Below are 18,028 nucleotides of genomic sequence, written 5' to 3'. Positions count from 1 at the left end.
CCTTTCATCGAGCGTGCTGGCAACCCCCAAAACATCATTCAAAGTGCCTACAGGGCTTTGGGACATCTGGTATATAGTAGTAGGAATATGAGTATCCCCGTTATTTGGATGGCCTTTCAGCCAAGTTCAAATTTCGACTATGTTATAGCTTTGACATAGCCTGTTCAATTATATTTCGGGGAGAAAATGATGACTGCTTTGACTGCTCAGGTGAAATCTGATCTAAATTCAAAACTATTGCTCTTAAAGACTGAGAACGGATAACCGGTACTTCCTCGAGAACGGCCTTTTGCACTACACCTTGTATCGCCATGATTTATAGAATGGACTCATAACAGTGGTAACAGTCGCAGTATCGATTTGACTGGCAGGATCTTCTACTATATTTGAAAACCCATGAAAACACAGGCTTCAAGCTCGAAATGGTAGGTGAACTAGAATATTGATATTGAACCACCTCGTCGAAATCCCCACTGTTACATGTCTAGGGAAAATCAGGAGAAGATTTCTTCATTCAGCATCTACAAAACATAAATTGACTGTAGGTTCTTCTTTGTCCATTCATAGAATTGTTTGAACTGCAAATATTTATCCTCAGTGGTGCTTTGACACATTTCCGCCTTACATCAATGGGAGTTAATCATAGCATGATAAAAAGAACGAACACTGATATTATATTAACAAATAAACTTGATTTCTCAACGGGTAGAGGACATCTGTTTTGATTTCTCCGCCGCTGCCAGGATGGCAGTTGTGAACGCTGAACGAACTCCTAGCTTTTCAAGTTCCAAGAGAGCTCGAATAGAGCAGCCTCCAGGAGAGGCAATCTTCTCTCGTAGAACACTCGGATGATCTCCTGCAGGTACCAACTTCATCATACCAATCGCACTGTTCACCACCAGATTCTGTACCTCCGGTCTCCTCACGCCCTCGGCGACAGCAGCATCCAGCAATCCATCAATGGCAAGGAGCAGCAGCGAGCCGGCACAACCGACCAAGACTGCACAGATATCAAAAGATTTCTCGGGAATCTGATGAGCTTCACCAACCTGGCCAAATACCCAAGATGCAAGCTCGACGTTCTCCTTTGTGGTGGCGGGACTGGGGGTGTACAATGTCACAGCCTCCCGGATCCTAGCGGCCATATTGGGCATAGCACGTACAGCCTGAAGCGATGATTGACTGTTCGAGTCATAATCTTCACCGAAGGTTAGGCGACTCAACTCAGCGGTGGTAATGCCGGCCATGATGCTAAGGACAAACTTATCACGCAAAGCCTCTTTGAATCCGGGAACTGCAAAGACGTCGGCTCGCTTGAAGGGCTTAAAGGCCAGTAGCACGATATCTGCTTCTTGGACTGCGCGAACATTTTCATCCGCGGTGGAAACTGTGATTCGCGATTTGTGATCGGAAAGGGCAGCTTCAAGGCGGGTTTTAGAGGGTTCGGTTCCGACGGTGCAGATGAGGCGGTTGATTTGGAAAGCTTCACTATCTTTTGGGTCGAGAATACCAGCGGCAATTGCGGTCCCTAGGGTACCTGATTACCGACAATGTCAGTCTTCTTATGCTTTGAGTTGATTGAATGATATCTTTCACTTACCACAGCCAATCACGGCAACCGTTAACTGAGTGGCGTTGATTCCCATCTTTAAAATAATTCACAATCCTCTGGACCATGTTACCAAGTCAAAATATATTTATGTCCTCTAGATTATCCCCCGCACCTGAGCCACTCATTTCATCATACCCGGACCGAGTCAGTTGGTGTCAGGTGATGAGATCTCGGCCCAGAAAGATAGTCGGAGGGCGGACCCGAGGCTTGCTCTTGTGGTGGAACTGCCGGATTACCCGGTATAGAATGACCGAGTAATCCTAGTGGGCTTCGTGGGCGCAACAATCGGATGACATTGCCGTGACTGTTTAACACGCTAGCCGAGCGTTCAAGCCACACCGCAATGGTAAGCAACTTTTCGTTCTCTGACGAGAACGTGGTCTCATACCCAATTGATCATGTCATCGCCTATGATCCCAGTAACGTTAATTTTCAGTTAATAACTAATGCCCAGACACAGGCCCTTTTTGAGAATTGACACCGCACTTCGTCTGCCATTGTATTTTTTTTTTTCAATTTCCTGAATGGTTATATGTGAGCGGTTTCCGCATGATAATTACTAATCGCCATATTGCTACATCTGTCTAGCACCGTAGATGAGCTTCTTACCTAGGCAGAGTACACTCAATAGGACCATGGAATATGACTGGAAATAATGAGGAGCCTAAAGCATTGCTTCAATTTTGCATGGTAACTAGAGCATCTAATTCACTTCAAACTGTCAAAACACAATCCTTACATATAAATCTTATAAGCTTATTTCAATTTTTGAAAGGCAACAACCGACTGCGAATTTCACGACCCAGTCGCACTCTCTCTGCAGCAGCGCCACCTCGTCCCTCTAGAACAGCCTTGTTCTCGGTGGCCCGTCTCGCCAAAAATGGCAGACATTCTTTGAGATCACCGTAACTCATTGACTTTGATATGAATTAGCATGAATGACATCTTTTATCGAGGGCAAATGGATTACGTACCTTGACAACGAGTGGAAAACCTCCCTCAGCGGTCACGGTGCCAGTAATCTTGTTGGTCAAGTCATCTTTCATACCTGTTATGTATTAGAATCATTACCACGAGGAATCCAAAAAGAAAAAATAACTGACCATAAAGCTGCGCAAAGGCGATACTACCAGCAATCTCACCCGAGACTACAAGCCTGTTTGAATCACCCTGGCGCTTAGCCATCCCATATTTTTCTAACAACTCGATCCCGCGGTCAATGCTGATAGAATTGTGGGTGGCAAACACGACACTAATCCTGGAGTGACCAGTCTTCCGTACCTGCTCAGCCACTGTGGAGAGGGTCTTCTCAACTCCATAATTGTAGGAGGCATCGGTTTCTGATTTGGTTTCCCAGACCGGCCCAGGCCCCTCCCTCCCTTCTTCTTTCCATCTGGCAGCTTCAGTGACCATGTAAGCACCTCGAACCTGTTTGAAAAGCAGTTTGTAACCTTTCTCATCCGCGCGCTGAATCTGTTGATCGAGAAGCTGGGGATATCTGCGGAGATAAGCCTGGAAAGAGGCGATACAAGTGGGGGGTCCTTCCAGGGAGTTGTATCTTTGCATGAGTTCGTCGGTTAAAGCGTCAATCACAGGTTGATACCAAGTTTGTTCGGCATCAATCACGATGCGCACGTTGCTGTCTCTTGCCTTTGTAGCAATATTCTCCAATACGGCACGGAGGTTCAACAGCTCTTTTCGGTCCGAGTCTGTTACACTTTCGACCGCCGCTTCCCAGTCACCATCATGGGGCAATCCCGGATAAGGAACATATTTATCCAGACCTTTCTCCTCCCTAGCTCTGAGAATGGCCTGAGAGCCATGGTAAAGGGCACTCGGGTTGGGAAGCAGGCCTGTGACCTTGATTCGGACCCAGCAACGGTTGTCGCCACCAGTAGCACTGGTGTCAGGCCAGAATTTTCGTGCCAACTTTCCTTGAGCTTCGATAGAAGAAAGAACATGTTGAGTTTGTTCAAGAATAAGTTGGGTCTGCTTGCTTGAGCCATCAAGTTCCGCTTCGATGTTGTAGCCGAGGAGGGTACCGATTTCTTCATTGCGGAGGGCCTCAATCTTAGGAAGACATTCCGAGGTCGTTTCACCACCCAGAAATTGATTAAAGAATGTTTGCATCACGATGGCATTGGTGATTGAGGCGAGGATGGGAATTTTGGATAATATGTTGTACAGAGACTCGCTCATGTCGACCCAAGTCGGCGAAGAGCAAAATGCAAAAGCGCTGTAGAAACTTGGTGTCAGTTAATGTTCATATGATCCCATACTTTGGACTTACACCCATCCCGAGAGAAGCTTGGACAGTGGAACTGATGAAAGTGCCCTTTTGTCACATGGATCGTCGATATCCTCGCGCTCGCCACGTCCTGACCACAACAACCCGACAATAGCTAGACTGGTGCCACCTGTAGCATATGCAATATTCCTAGAGCTGAAAGAATATCCTTTGGTTCGACTGTTTTTGCTGTTTGTGGCTTGCGATATTGAAGCTGACGCACTAAATCCACAAAATGCAATCAACGGTCGTCGCCTGACCGCATGAAGCAGATGATTTCTAGCGAGACCAGACATGATTGTACAGCCTGCAGAAGGTAAATTTGTCGGCCTAGAGGTTCAAGTGAGGAAGCAGACATCATCGAAAGATATGGTAACAGCTAGGTGCCTGTTTGGATACTCGGCCCGGCAAGAGATCAGTGCGAGCAAGTTTCCTCCTAACCCTCGGGCCGAGAACCACTCTCGACATCGCTATCGATGTGGTAAAGTTGCCAGTCATAGATAGGCGGGGAACAAGATTGAAATATCTAGCTATTCATTCTTTTCTACCTCTAGCTCGATGATAACAAAAAAACATATCATTGGCGCTGTTATCACAGAGGTCCTTCAATTTCACTTGCACTTGCAGAGAAAGACCATCAGAGGCGGCTTTTTGATTTCTTCACCTAACAGCTCCAGTTTGACTTATTGATGTAGCTCTAAACGGTCAGGACGGACTATTATCAAATCATAAAAAAAACTTAGGTTATCAAGTATATTGTAGAGGTCGTTTCTATAGTGGCAAATTGACGATATTCCCCGCAGTTTTACCCCATTTTCTTTTTCGGTCCGAGATGATAAGCTCGCATTCCACTCCACTGCGGGTTGAATATATTTGTTTAAATTGCGCTTTCAATTGCCCTTTCACTTGCGTTTGGAATGTATCCTCTTATGCATACTCACATTACAACATGAATCAATCCAAGAAAGACCAAATTCACGACGGCGAACATGATATCGACAATGGGGGTTGCCACGAGTTGAACCCCGATGAAAATTCTAAAGCTCTCTTCCAGGCACCGCAAGACTTGTTCAACAGTGAAGAGGGTGAAGTCAACTTCCGGGGCGTCTCATGGCAAGGAGCTGCTATCCTAATCGCCAAATTTCAAATCGGACTCGGTGCCCTCAGTCTTCCATCCACTTTCCATGTCTTGGGGTTCTTCCCCGGAATACTATGTTTCGTCATTTTGGCTGTTATCACAACTGTGGCCGGTTATGTTAGTGGAAATGCCAGGCAGTACTATCCCCAAATGCACAGCATCGGTGACGCCGCTGAGTTGCTCTTTGGAAAAGGAGCACGAGAATTTATTGGGATCATCTACTATATATATCTCGCTCTTGTCGCCGGAGCAGGTATGCTCACCACGTCTGTGGCACTTAACGCACTTTCGAATCATGGAGCTTGCACTATGGCCTTTGTCGCCGTCGCATGCGCAGCTGCTTTTATCTTCGGAACTGGTTTCCGTTCTCTGGAAAAGGTAGCCTGGATCAGTTGGATCGGCGTGGCCGGCATCGTCTTCGCTATTTGGATAACCGCAATCGCCTGCCTCGCTAGAGATAGACCTGCGGGGGCTCCACCTGGGCCGATCAATCTGGACATTCGTGTTTTGCCTCAGGCAAGCTTTACTGAGGCTATGTCCGCAATATCCACCCAGCTCTTTGCTTTGGGTGCGTCAGGAACCTTTTTCTCCGTTGCGGCTGAGATGAAGGAACCCGAAAAGTTTACTCGCTCTCTCATTTATGGCCAGTCCTTTATTGTTTTAACGAACATTGCCATTGCATCCATCATGTATGGCAAGATTGGCCAATACCTCGTAAGCCCCGCTCTGGGCTCAGCTGGGGATTTGATCAAGAAGATATCTTACGGCATTGCGTTTCCCGGATTACTGGTGACTGCCATTCTATGGAGCCACATAGCGGCCAAATATTGGTTCGTCAGAATTCTCCGCGGTACACGGCATCTTCAATCTAATACAGTCACCCACTGGACTGTTTGGATTGGGTCTATGGCCGTGACTGTTGTTTTTGGATTCATTGTTGTCGGTGTCGTGCCTTTCTTCGACGACTTTCTGAGTTTGGTCGGCGCACTCATAAATCCTGTGTTTACTAATGTCCTCCCTGGTTTCATGATTCTCTTCTATTTGGGAGCAAATCCCAGCAGAGCAAGCGATAGTGTTCGGAATGTCGAAACGGGAAATGTAATCTCGCCAATGATTTGGTTACCAAATGCTTTCAAAACATATCGGAATGGGTGGAAGCAAGCCTCGGCGCTTGTTGGTGGAATTTTCATGATACTCCTGGGAGCTTTCATCATCGTCGGAGGCACTTACTCAACTGTCTTGAGTATTCAGGCTTCATATCATGATGGATCAGTATCGGGCGTCTTCTCATGTGGGGATAACTCTTAGGTGTTGATAAAGAGATCTTGCGTTCGGTAAACTATGTATGTATCAGGGCAAATAGCAGTATCAAATTTAATCTTATCTTGTATTCAGCATTTACCAAAGATGACAGCTAGTATATCCAAAAGTTCAATGTTCATGTCTATAATTTCAGCTAAAGTATGGATAGATGGACGCCTTCGTTTACCCTGACCCCTTCCGACGTGATATATAGGCTACCACAATTAGATATCCATGCGTACATGTGTCCTTTGCCACTTCTAGATTGACGGGTCATTGTCAGTATTATCTCTTCCCCTCACAAGGTAACGTTATATATGTTAATTTCTAACCCGATTTACGTCATTCCAGTTGCGTACGCCTCAACTCAATTAGATAGCAGGCATATAATACTGCACAGGGAACCTCCAACCAAGTATTGAGGTCATGAAGTTCCAGTGATGAAGAGTCGATCAAACGTATAGCGCATATCTATCTTTCCACAGAACGCTTATCAGCATGCTCGGCAGCGTTCGGACCCCGCTTCCTTTGGACAGCAGTTGTCCGGCTGGTACCTCACTCTGGCCCCTTTGGTCTGAGCAAAGACAAAAAGTCGGAACTTCCTTTTTGGCAGACCTGGGAATTGGCGGGGAAAACATGGGGAAATTGACGTATAATAACATCGGTGATCAACCCCGAGCTCCGACTGTAGCCGAGATAAGACCACGTAACTATGTTTTCTGGGCACAGCAGATAGACCGGGCCGAGGGAAATGGCAGTAAGATTAGATAAAGTTAGAGACCGAAACGCGGAAGGGCCATCCGACTTCCCCGCCCGGGTCGCTGCCCGTAGATTATGCTTCAACTTCGGCGCCAAAAGATGAATGCCTTTGAATATATAAATACTGAATAAGATCAATGCGTATCAATTAATCAATTGCCTTCATCTTCAAACTTCCAACCCAAACCAAACGTCAATCGACAACCCTTGAACACATCAACATGCCAGGCCGCCTCGAAGGAAAGATTGCCCTTGTATCGGGCTCAACCCAAGGCTTCGGACGCGGAATTCTTGAGACTTTCGTTCGCGAGGGTGCAGTCGTACTTGGACTGGACCTCCAGGCCACCGATGGTCCCGTTGATGGCTATTCCGAGGACGTGGCCTATCAGATCAAAGCAAATGTTGCCGAAGAACAAAGTTGGGTCAAAGCGGTAATAAGCCAACCTCCCTCCTTAACCCGTCTTTCACTTGCTAGTTCTATGATACTGACTTTGTTCGTATAGCTCGAGACCTCGATCTCAAAGTTCGGCAAAGCTCCATCAATCGTCGTTCACAATGCCGGCTGGTCGTACCCCAACAAGTCTGGACTCGACGTGACCGTGGAAGAGTTTGACCGCCTATTCAACGTCAACGTCAGAAGCATCTACCTCGCCTCAAAAGTCCTTATTCCCGAAATGAAAAAGAATGGCCCTGGCTCCACCGTTGTGATTTCTAGCGAGAATGCTATCCGCCCCGGTGCTACCCAGACATGGTATAACGCTACAAAGGCCGGTGTTTCTTCGGCTACAAAGTCTATGGCCTTGGAATTTGCCAGAGACCAACTGCGCTTCAATACTATCTGTCCGACCTCCGGAAACACACCTCTGTTGAACAAGTTCGCTGGTATTGCAGACGGGCCAGTTCCTGCAGAGATCATCAAGGCAAAGTGCGAGTCAATTCCAATCGGTCGCCTTGTCGAGCCGTCTGATGTTGCGAACGTCGCTCTCTTCCTAGCGGAGCCTGCAAGCTCAATTATTAGCGGCGTTGAGATTCTGGTTGATGGTGCACGCTGTGTATAGAGACCATAAGAATTGAGGTTGGGCTTGACACAGGTTACCAACGGACTTTGTCAACCCTGTCGTTCCCTACTTTTGGGCCAGGCCTTTCTAAGCTACTGATATTGTGACTACAATTAAAGACATATTTCCGTAAATAGAATCAGATCATCACACTTGTACCTCGACTTGGAGTTGACTCGCTGAAAAATATATAGACATAGAAGGACATTTACACATTGAGATTTGTATAAGTTCTATGTTGAGATTCATGGCTTGCTCAGGCATCTCCAGGCATTAAATGCCCGCTTCGCCAAAGCATGAAGCTCATGATCAGCATTCAACCTACCATGTATAGGATAGTTCAGGGGAAATGCTTCACATTAAATAGGATCTCTCCTTCATGAAGGAGAGATCAGACTTAAACCACCTCGTTGGCCTTGACCTACAAGCGTACTGGCATCATTCATCGTATTCTCCATTCAAATTTCAACATTCTAGCTATTTACTTATGTGGGAAGCAGGCATTTCAATCAAATTATAGTCATTAGCATATACACTGAATAATGCCTTTCAGGTGGACCTGCGTAGGGCAGATCTTGCTCGTGCTCAGTGAACATGATCGCTGTTGTTCCTTTCCCTAGCCGGCCGTTTTGGTGAGGTATAAGTATTTAGCTTCATAGTGCTATTCATGATATTCGACAAAATCAGCGATGTTGCTAGTGATTACCTTAGTAGCTCGATGATAGAGACTCTATCATCGAGCGTCCATGGGAGGTACCCCTACTATATTGGACGTGTCAATTGTATTGAATTACAACCCATCAAATTGTGTCCACTAGGAGAACCATATGGGGACAGCGGGAATAATTTTTATTTGGCGACCAACTTTGTGAGCAGATGAATAGTGCATTCGCTGAAACGACCATTTAAAATGGTTTTTGGAGGGCCCCTTATCTAAAGAAGCCGTTAATCCTTACAGTAACGACGTCCAAGAAGTGGACTCACGCTTCCTTTTTCTAAGCTTCCCTGTGAAGGGCTGAAGCCTTGATTCAAGCTAACTAAGCCAACATGCTGTTTATCAAAAGCTTAAGGGAAAGAAGTTCAACATGGAGATCGGCGGTGTAAACAAGGTGAGTTCGCGTGGTTATCACGTGATGTGGACCGGGCCTGGCCCGTTACATTCCCGTCCTGTTGAGAGGATGATCCCATGCGCTTCATCGCAGAAGGATGCACAAGAAAGTCACCTTGATGTTGGCAACGGTGATTGGCATTCATTACGTTTTCTTCCTGTATTATAGCCCCCGGATACTTGGAAAAGGAGGTACATAATCTATACAAGAAATCGGTGCTAGGTAAGTTCATACGTTTCAGCCGGCACCAGAGCCCGTCACTCAGAAGGGCATCCGAGAGCTTGGGGTAAAATCTCCAATCTATTAGTCTCGCTGATGTGTCCACCGGCCCGAGGTTCTCTTGCATACGTATCTCGGCCCGAAAGCATCCACTTAGTCCTCGCCCTTGGCCGGGGGTGTCCCTCGAAAATTTAGAGGGCGAACGAGCAGAACAAATATAACTTATTCGGAAAGCTAGTGACGTAGTTGCATGATATGCAATTCTGACGTGTTTGTAGAGTTTTCCCCTTTCCACTGCCTTCGTAGCAAGATAAGGCTTAAAGCTTTGTTATTGGGGAAGTGCAGTTTATTCATAGTGATGGTCATACTGTTGCTATGTCCAACTAATTGACGTGCCTTTTTTAGGCTTCGAAGCCGTCGGGAAACCTCCCTAGCACCTTGACTTACCTACAGCTAGTCTGGGCAAATAATAAATTGATGTCGTTACAAACGAAATTAATGAGAAAATAGACAGACTGACGCTAATTATAAACATAGGAATTCGGATTGCAAGAAAACCCCAGAGGCACTAGTAGCATACCCTATGAAAAGGTCTTATCTCTAAGGAATGAATGACACCCCTCTAGGCTTGACTTTTTTTTCTTACATGGTAGCTCCTCAGCTTGTAGAAAGGATCCAGCGCGAAGTCCAATAGAATTGCCCAAACCGGAGTCTTTCCAACCCGTCCACGCTGTTGTGATCTGAGGATATTCACCAATTGAGCCTTGGCTTCGTGAAGCCACAAATAAATAGAGTGAATAAGACCTTATCTCATGCATTGAGATGCGATACATCGAATGCACCGACTTGAGATGACAATTCAGGGGTTTTCCACTGCTGATGTATTTTACCATTATATATAGAGATACCCCCCATTTGAGGATCAGACTTAAATCATCTCTTTATGGCCAATCAGTTTATGGGCACTTCTCTATCATTCATTGTAAATCACAACGCACGCAAAGTCCTATATATGGCTTATCGATGTATATATCATCTACATTATTGTTAGAAAGCTCGCTATGAATCTCATAAGGTTGGGGATGACTTGATCTATTTCATTTCTAAACCCCTATGACTGTCAGATAGAAACACAAACAAAAACCAAAAGATTCCTTTCGTCAAATTCCGAACATATGCTCAAACACTCAAACGCGAACCAAAATGAAAAACGCCCCGCATGGAGCCCATATACCAAGCAAAATGAAAATACGAAGCGCAGCCATCCACCCTGCCGCTAATATATGCAGATTCGTTGAGCACATTTGGTGCCTGGATAATTCCACACCAATCCAACCAAGCTTTTAGTGTCGCTTAAACGGAAGCCACCTCCAACTCCGACTTCACCAAGAATGGCTGCAGCTCACTTGGATACCAGTAAGCAAAACAAATCATGGCGATAAACATGGGAACTGCATCCAGAACATAAGTGGGCCATTCATTTGCCAGCAAATACCCATCATTGCCCAATCCATATTCAATGACACGGAAAACCGAGCGAAGCAGGATCATAGAACTGACGGTGTACAAGCTGAGCAAATGCTTCTTCCAAGGCGAACCACCTTGCGTAGCTTCCAGAGTAGGATTCGCCCTCATGCGAATGTCAAACACAATCGCGGTAACCAGGAACAAGACGAATGTGAGGATTTGCAAAATCAGACCCGCAAGAACAATGTTCTTGCCCATCTTGCTCATGCTGCTCTCGGCCATCATGCCGGCGCCACTACCCTGGATGAGAAAGGTGAGGATATCACAGCCGACGAATATCTTTGTCACCCAGTTGATGCGAATAGGAGAGTATTGCTCGGCGTTAACGCTGCGGATAATGCGTGCGAGAACCATGTAGACCGCGGCGGCGAAGAGGATCGGCGCGAGAAGGAGAAAGACGCTCTGAATAACGTAGGGCATCAGCTCACCGGTCTTGCCATGGGCGGCCACTCGGGCAGCGTAACCGATGATTTCGACTTTGAAATCAATATCATTAGTATGTCTGTTGACAATCTAAAATTTTGAAAGATATGAAAGACTTACACAGCCCGCCAATGGCAAAGGGAAAGGTAAAGCGATCCTTGGTTTTGAATAGCTTCCAAGAGTGGAATGCTGTAATGGCGAAGAAGAGTACAGTGAAGATCACTCCGGCTGCTATTGAGGGAACATAATGCCAGAGGTAGTAGCCGTTCGTCATGGGCTCCAACTTCACCATTTTGAAAAGAGACGTCGAAGAAGAAGACAATATTGTAAGTATATGATGGTCTGATTTGAAGACAGCGGTAGAGTCGATATGATGGGGTTGGTAGGTTGACAATTGAAGGTTTGAAGTCTTGTCTTAGTCTTTTGAGGTAGATTGAGGGCACTTATGGCCAAAATGTCGACTCAAGGCTTCCGTTATAAATGGCCACTCCAGTGCACATTCTATAAAAAGCCGATGGCGCAGCAGCTTTCAAAAATTTTCTATCACTGAATACCTTATCTGCTCACGAGTACGACCATCTGTGGTCCTTGCGTGCAGGTTTACAAGAGTACCGGAGTTTAACTAGCGGTAAATCTAAAAGAATAGTCAAGACGCTCATCTGCTAGACCAATATGGTTAGAAACTATGTGCAGCCAATCGGGTGGTCAACGTAGTCGTATTTGACTATGGACCCACTGCAAGTTCTTGGCGATCCCTCAACCCTGTCTGTGCATGGAACGGCGCATTTAACACCCAGTAAGATTGGATATCATCTTAATAGGGGCACCACTCAACTACTGCGAATAAACTGCTCTCACGGAACTTCTATCGTCCTTTTCCCTCGTGAAGCAATATTTCCCAGTTTGTATTTATCCAGCAGCAACAGGAATTCAAGGAAAAGTCTATTTTACGTGAGTCCCTTGCTCTACCAGCTTGTAATAACTGTTCATGTGCCCACGTTTGATCCGACTCGGGTTTCAATAACCGTTCCCGTGGCGAATCAATTAACCCCACAGAAGGGAAAAAAATGACTATTTACCATACCTCGGCATACGATACAGTGACCAATAAGAAAGCGCACGTACTCGTAACCTTATTGCATCATGTGGGGCAATATAAAGTTCTGTCCTTTAGCATAAAACAACTAAATTCTTTTTTCGGAGTGAAAACAACAGAAATAGAACCATTGGCGATTGATGTAAGAGGTAAGTACTCTTCGGTAACATAACTATCCGAGCTGAACATAGACTTGTGTTTGAAGCAAGACCTAGCTACTCTTCTGTACTCTTTACTCTTTGTGCCATACAAGTCTGCACGTGAGAGCAAGCGAGCTCAATCTTGTGGTTCAAGCTCTCGAAGGACTGTAAGGCATGCTTGTAATCTTCGTAATAACCTAGAAGGCGGGGTAATATCTTGTATGTGCATTGGGACTGGGTTTGAGCGGTAAGAAATAATAAGCACGCCACACAAGAGACATATAAAACAAAATGGAGGTGCTCTGAAACAGCTCTACACACTGGAAATTTCCTCTCGGCTAGTACGCTTCAATGTACAGTCCTGAGAAGGACCAGTATTCTTTTTAAGAGTTGGAGTCATTCGCAAGTAGAATGAGAGTTCTCCCGGCATGTTCTAAAGAAATATGTATCGAGCGCAGCTGTGTCATGCTCGCTGCATACGGCTTCGACGGATATTCACCTAAACGTGTGGAATTTTTGTCTGGTGCCTTAAACAATCGCTTTGTAGGATGAGGGGTCTTCTCTTTCTCCCATTACTTTCACTAACGGTCCTTAGTCTTCTCCGAACTGCGCGGCCGTGACGAGCCGAGCCGTGGGATTATCCGCTCCAGTTTCGGGCGGCATCCCCGCGCCTTGCAATGTCGCTCCTTTCGCTTCGACATACCCATTTGAGTCTTGGTTGAGTTTTCCAAACCGAGCCCGGCCATGGTATTGCTGACTAAGCCCTACCCCTGACCAGGGTCTGGTATGAGGTGATATAGATCACGTGACAGAAAAGTGGAAAAAAATCGCTTGAATTTTGGGTCGAAACCAAGAAAGAGATCAAGCCGTGCTCAAACCGCTGGTTCAAAAGGGCCGGGGTCATGAACACGGTCAAACGGACAAGAAAGGGGACTATTTAGGTGCTCCAACACGTGAGTTTTGGCATTGGATTCTGTTTTAAACTCGCGACTAAATCACGTGGATCCTTTTGAAGGCTAATTTACCAGGTTTGTTCATGGCAAGAAATTTTAAGTAAAACACATCTCATTACAGACCATGAGGCAAATTTCTTCCCATTTACTTCATTCACCGAACATCATCCACTGTCTTGTTCCAAAGGACTCGCGGTCCTCATCCGGCTGTGAACTTATTCTGCAGCTTCTTACCAGTCAGAATGCCCTTAGGTCGACGGTCGCACAAAAAATCCAGAAATGGATGTGTGAGCTGTAAGAAGCGTAGGATAAAGGTAAAGCACAAAACTTCGAGAGCGTGTACCATTTCCTACCTATCATGCAACAGGACTGTGTTCATTGTGCCCGCTTCCCATGCCATTTGTCTCTTAAAAGACCATTACTGAATTATTTCAACAGTGTGATGAGGGAAAGCCCATATGCATGAAATGTCTTCAGCATAGAATCAAATGCGATTTTAGCGAGCCTCCAGCACCATGCGTTCGGAAGTCTAGCTCACCAGTCCCATGTCAAACATTCATCCAAAATAGAGGTGAAGCCGCGCCATCTCCTGCAATATCATTTCAATCATGTTCAAGTCTGCAACCGCTACCGGATGACATTGACACAACGGATTTCAAGCTTCTCCATCATTTCACCACATCGACCTACCGCACCCTATCCGCCCAAGCTGAGCTACAATCTGTATGGCAACAACAAGCTCCCGAGCTAGCATTCTCAAACACATTCCTCTTGCGGATGATGTTCGCCGTATCCGCCCTACATCTCTGTCGCACAACATCTAATACGCATTATCTTCCATATGCACACCAACAATATGAAGCAGCACTACGGTCCTCGTCCGTAGGCCTTTCAGCGATTTCTCCTTCCAACTGCCATGCACTATACGCCTGTGCTGCTCTTGGATTTATCTTCGAGCTTGGCGCTTCCAATAACGTTAAAAATGTTCTCTACGCCGCCGACGGGGCCCTGGCGCACTGGACCGTACACGTGCGAGGCGTGCGAACAATTATAGAATCCTCCTGGCATGATCTGGATTCCGGAGTGTTGAGTCCTCTTCTACATTGCGAATCTGGTCAAGGAGGTGTAGAAAATATTGAGACCTGCTTGAACCAGTTTGCGGGACATATACAATCAGCAGGCATTGAAAATGAGAGGCTTTCTTTGTATTTAGAGGCTATTCAGGAACTCGTCAAGTGGTCGAAGATGGTGGAAGTGGGTTTTTTTGCATGGATGTGCCAAATTACCGATGGGTTTTTGAATCTGTTGGCAAAGAAGGATCCTTACGCTCTAGTGATTTTTGCTCACTCATGCGTTCTTTTGGAGTACGGAGAACCGAAATATTGGATTGGAGGATGGGCCAAGAGCTTGCTGAGTGAGGTATATGAATGCCTGGATCCATCTCTAAGGGTGTGGTTAGAATGGCTGTTCACATGGACAAAACGAGTTTGACTTGATAAGAATTGACAGGAGAATGTTTGTTTCAGTCCAGTAAATGGGGTAGGCCCGGGGGTGTCGGATTTCTGATGGTGTCTTGTCTTCTGCCTTCGAAGTAAAGTGCAGAGTAACGTAATTCACCACCAAGCGGCCACCCTTAATACCCCATATTTAACGCCATAGTTTACAATTTTATATCTCAACAATAAGAGCTATATTAATAGTAAAGACTAGTTTTTAATTTAAATACAAATTATTACAAATTTAAGAAGTTAAGTGTATTTCACCTTAACAGGGACTAACGTAGATATATATTTGTTATAATCCTGAAAATTACAGCGTACTTTAGTGTACCACGACTAAATCATGATTTAAGTTACCTGAAATTCAATATGAAGCATTATCTTACGTTGAATCGATAGTCCTTCGAAAATGAAAGCGAAAAAGGCTGCTGTTGTTAAGATATAAAGATGGAAAATATCGCGTTAACCATGGGGTATTAGGGGTAGCCACTCGGTGTTAATGGCCGCTCGGTGGTGAATTACGTTAAAGAATGTAAAAGGAAGTTAGGGGCTTGCTTCGCCCACCAGTCTATACTTACCTTCAGGAGTGCGTCGATCTTGAGAGCAATTATCTATCACATAGATTGCCAGTAGTCCTATTCTTATGGACTTTTCCCCAAAAATAAATAACGTATTTCACTACCGAGCTGGCCACCCCAAAAGTTCCCTACTGTAGTGGTGGAACCAGTGACAGTAGTACATTAGTGGCCTGAGGTATCACAAATGCCCTAGGAGATATGCAGTCTTCTCCATCGAGAGATAAGAGCATCATCCGTGGCAGCGATTTAAGCCTCAATTTCACGCTAAAGACGCCGCGTACTATAAAGAACGTTCGCCTGCAGGCTTCTTCTATTAAGAAATTGTTACAAGAGAACCTATCGCGCGCGGATAAAGCGTTTAAGCAGACTGTGAAAGGTGCCTGTTTAGCTGTACACGGCGCCGCCATTTTACGGTAGGAAAACCAGGAATTACGCGCCGCTAATACGAGAACTACCTAAAAGAAGAAGCGTACGAGCAAGGGAATAGCTCACGAAGGTGGCATATTAGTTTTGGAGGCTATAGAGATAGTATCAGGTCTAGGAATAGCCGACGAAACTAGGTGGCGATGGCGGTTCATCACCGACTCCGAATCAGGCCAACAAGAGGAGGCCACAGTGATGCAGTATTTGTAAAACGCCTGGACATAAGAGAAATAGGTGCCCAGGGAGGTGTGAATAGCTTCATTTTTAATTACATGGCGTTGTGGTGCTTATTTTTGCAATTCAATGGTACTATGCTTGGTGGGTGGCCAGCTCGGTAGGGAAATACGTTAGTCGTTGTTCATGCTGTTGTTTATGCTGTTGGCCAGAGGGCAGAAGTGAATCATCGCCCCACCAGACGCGCTGAAGGTACGAGTACGTGAGCTTTTTGATTGGCCAATGCGTAATACATCATGGATGGGTATGGGATATAGACATTTCCTCTCCTTCGGTGGGGTTTAATTAGTTCGCCACCAAAACGAGTTTGAGAACCAGAAGCGGCAAGAAGCCGAGTTAAAAAAAGCTCATTCCAAGCTAAAAGAGGCATAAAATCCTACATAATAGAGACCTTCTCTCGGACTCTTTTTCTTCAACGGTTCCAGAACCTTTTCACGTCATTCGTTTTGTTTATCAAGCCTCTGTCTTTCACTCGCTTAGCCTCATTCTTTCTCATTCCTTTTCAGAGACAGCAAATACTATCCACGTTCATCATGGGAGACTGGTCTTTTTATGACTACAGCCCCACCAAGGTGGGAGCGGTCATTGCGATCATCTGCTACGGAATCAGTGCTGGCTACCACGTCTTTCAACTGGTAAAGATGAAGTGCTACTTTTTCACAACATTCACCATTGGGGCAATAAGTGAGTTGGCAGTTGTATACACAGTGTCGATCCTACTAGCTAACCTGATGGGTATAGTGATGACTTTGGGCTATATACTTCGTGCCGCTTCGGCCGGGGACACGACCGCCTTGGCCCCCTATATCGGACAAAATGTCTGCATCTTACTCCCACCCTCTCTTTACGCCGCTACTATATATATGATATATGGACGTATCGTGATCTACGCCGGAGACCCGAAACTATCCATTGTGTCGCCGCTAAAAGTGACCAAGATTTTTGTGATTGGAGATGTCCTTGCATTCCTGACACAGGCCTCCGGTGGCGGTATGATGGCGATCTCCTCTATGGCGCGCATGGGACAGATCATTACCATCGCCGGCCTTTTTATCCAACTTGTCTTCTTTGGGGCATTCCTCACGATCTCGATTATATTTGGGCGGCGGGTTCAGCAGACCAAGACGGCGCTGCGTGGCTTGCCGTATGGAACTTTGCTCTATATTTTATTTGCTGTCTCGGGTTTGATCATCGTTCGGTGTCTTTATCGCATTATCGAATTCTGCCAAGGGAATGATGGGTACCTGATGAAGCACGAGGCATTTATGTACGTTTTTGACACGATCCCAATGTTTGCGGTTCAGGCTGTCTTTCATTTCTACCACCCCGGGAAGGTACTTGGTTCGAGGGGTTATAATGGGGTGGGAACGGAGTTGCGGTAGCTTAGACTTAAAACTGGGAGGTTGTGATACCGGATGGAATAAAATTTATATGCAAACGATATCTAAATGAGGTCTTTCTTCCCTTCACCATACCAAGATATTGAAAGAGTAAGTCAGGGTGTGCTTTCATGTGAATCTAATCTATCCAGGTTTACATTCTATGATAGAAAACACTTAGAAAACACTTGGCCAGCTATTGCCTTCAGAATAATACAAGCCTACACGAAGTGAATTTAAACATTCTCAGCCAGTTTCCCGCTCCCTTAACGTCACATTGCTTACAAGCCTG

At 45.7% G+C, this 18,028-nt stretch overlaps 6 protein-coding genes across 6 annotated transcripts; 3 read left to right on the top strand and 3 right to left on the bottom strand.

Moving 5' to 3' along the window:
• Positions 1–698: 698 nt before the first annotated feature.
• Positions 699–1,646, bottom strand: PENARI_c022G04106 (pyrroline-5-carboxylate reductase family protein; the record flags this gene model as incomplete). The annotated part of the gene is made up of 2 exons (XM_022635353.1): positions 699–1,537; positions 1,601–1,646. 2 exons carry the CDS (start codon positions 1,644–1,646, stop codon positions 699–701), a joined length of 885 nt encoding a protein of 294 aa, XP_022484783.1.
• Positions 1,647–2,373: 727 nt separating this feature from the next.
• Positions 2,374–4,195, bottom strand: PENARI_c022G02639 (uncharacterized protein; the record flags this gene model as incomplete). Its single annotated transcript, XM_022635335.1, has 5 exons — positions 2,374–2,529; positions 2,587–2,660; positions 2,716–3,848; positions 3,903–4,029; positions 4,123–4,195. 5 exons carry the CDS (start codon positions 4,193–4,195, stop codon positions 2,374–2,376), a joined length of 1,563 nt encoding a protein of 520 aa, XP_022484808.1.
• A 653-nt stretch (positions 4,196–4,848) lies between these two features.
• Positions 4,849–6,345, top strand: PENARI_c022G04786 (uncharacterized protein; the record flags this gene model as incomplete). Its single annotated transcript, XM_022635363.1, has 1 exon — positions 4,849–6,345. One exon carries the CDS (start codon positions 4,849–4,851, stop codon positions 6,343–6,345), a length of 1,497 nt encoding a protein of 498 aa, XP_022484734.1.
• A 974-nt stretch (positions 6,346–7,319) lies between these two features.
• On the top strand, positions 7,320–8,156 carry PENARI_c022G01493 (uncharacterized protein; the record flags this gene model as incomplete). The annotated part of the gene is made up of 2 exons (XM_022635318.1): positions 7,320–7,529; positions 7,602–8,156. The coding sequence occupies 2 exons, from the start codon at positions 7,320–7,322 to the stop codon at positions 8,154–8,156; spliced, it is 765 nt and encodes a 254-aa protein (XP_022484676.1).
• Positions 8,157–10,837: 2,681 nt separating this feature from the next.
• PENARI_c022G08000 (RTA1 domain-containing protein) lies at positions 10,838–11,726 on the bottom strand (the record flags this gene model as incomplete). The annotated part of the gene is made up of 2 exons (XM_022635412.1): positions 10,838–11,487; positions 11,555–11,726. The coding sequence occupies 2 exons, from the start codon at positions 11,724–11,726 to the stop codon at positions 10,838–10,840; spliced, it is 822 nt and encodes a 273-aa protein (XP_022484834.1).
• Positions 11,727–16,890: 5,164 nt separating this feature from the next.
• PENARI_c022G12050 (RTA1 domain-containing protein) lies at positions 16,891–17,750 on the top strand (the record flags this gene model as incomplete). The annotated part of the gene is made up of 3 exons (XM_022635461.1): positions 16,891–17,041; positions 17,099–17,691; positions 17,745–17,750. The coding sequence occupies 3 exons, from the start codon at positions 16,891–16,893 to the stop codon at positions 17,748–17,750; spliced, it is 750 nt and encodes a 249-aa protein (XP_022484706.1).
• Between the last annotated feature and the right edge of the window lie 278 nt (positions 17,751–18,028).

The sequence above is a fragment of the Penicillium arizonense genome (genome assembly GCF_001773325.1).
Source record: "Penicillium arizonense strain CBS 141311 chromosome Unknown PENARI_contig022, whole genome shotgun sequence".
Classification (NCBI taxonomy): Eukaryota; Fungi; Ascomycota; class Eurotiomycetes; order Eurotiales; family Aspergillaceae; genus Penicillium; species Penicillium arizonense.
This window is presented reverse-complemented; position numbering and strand designations above follow the sequence as displayed.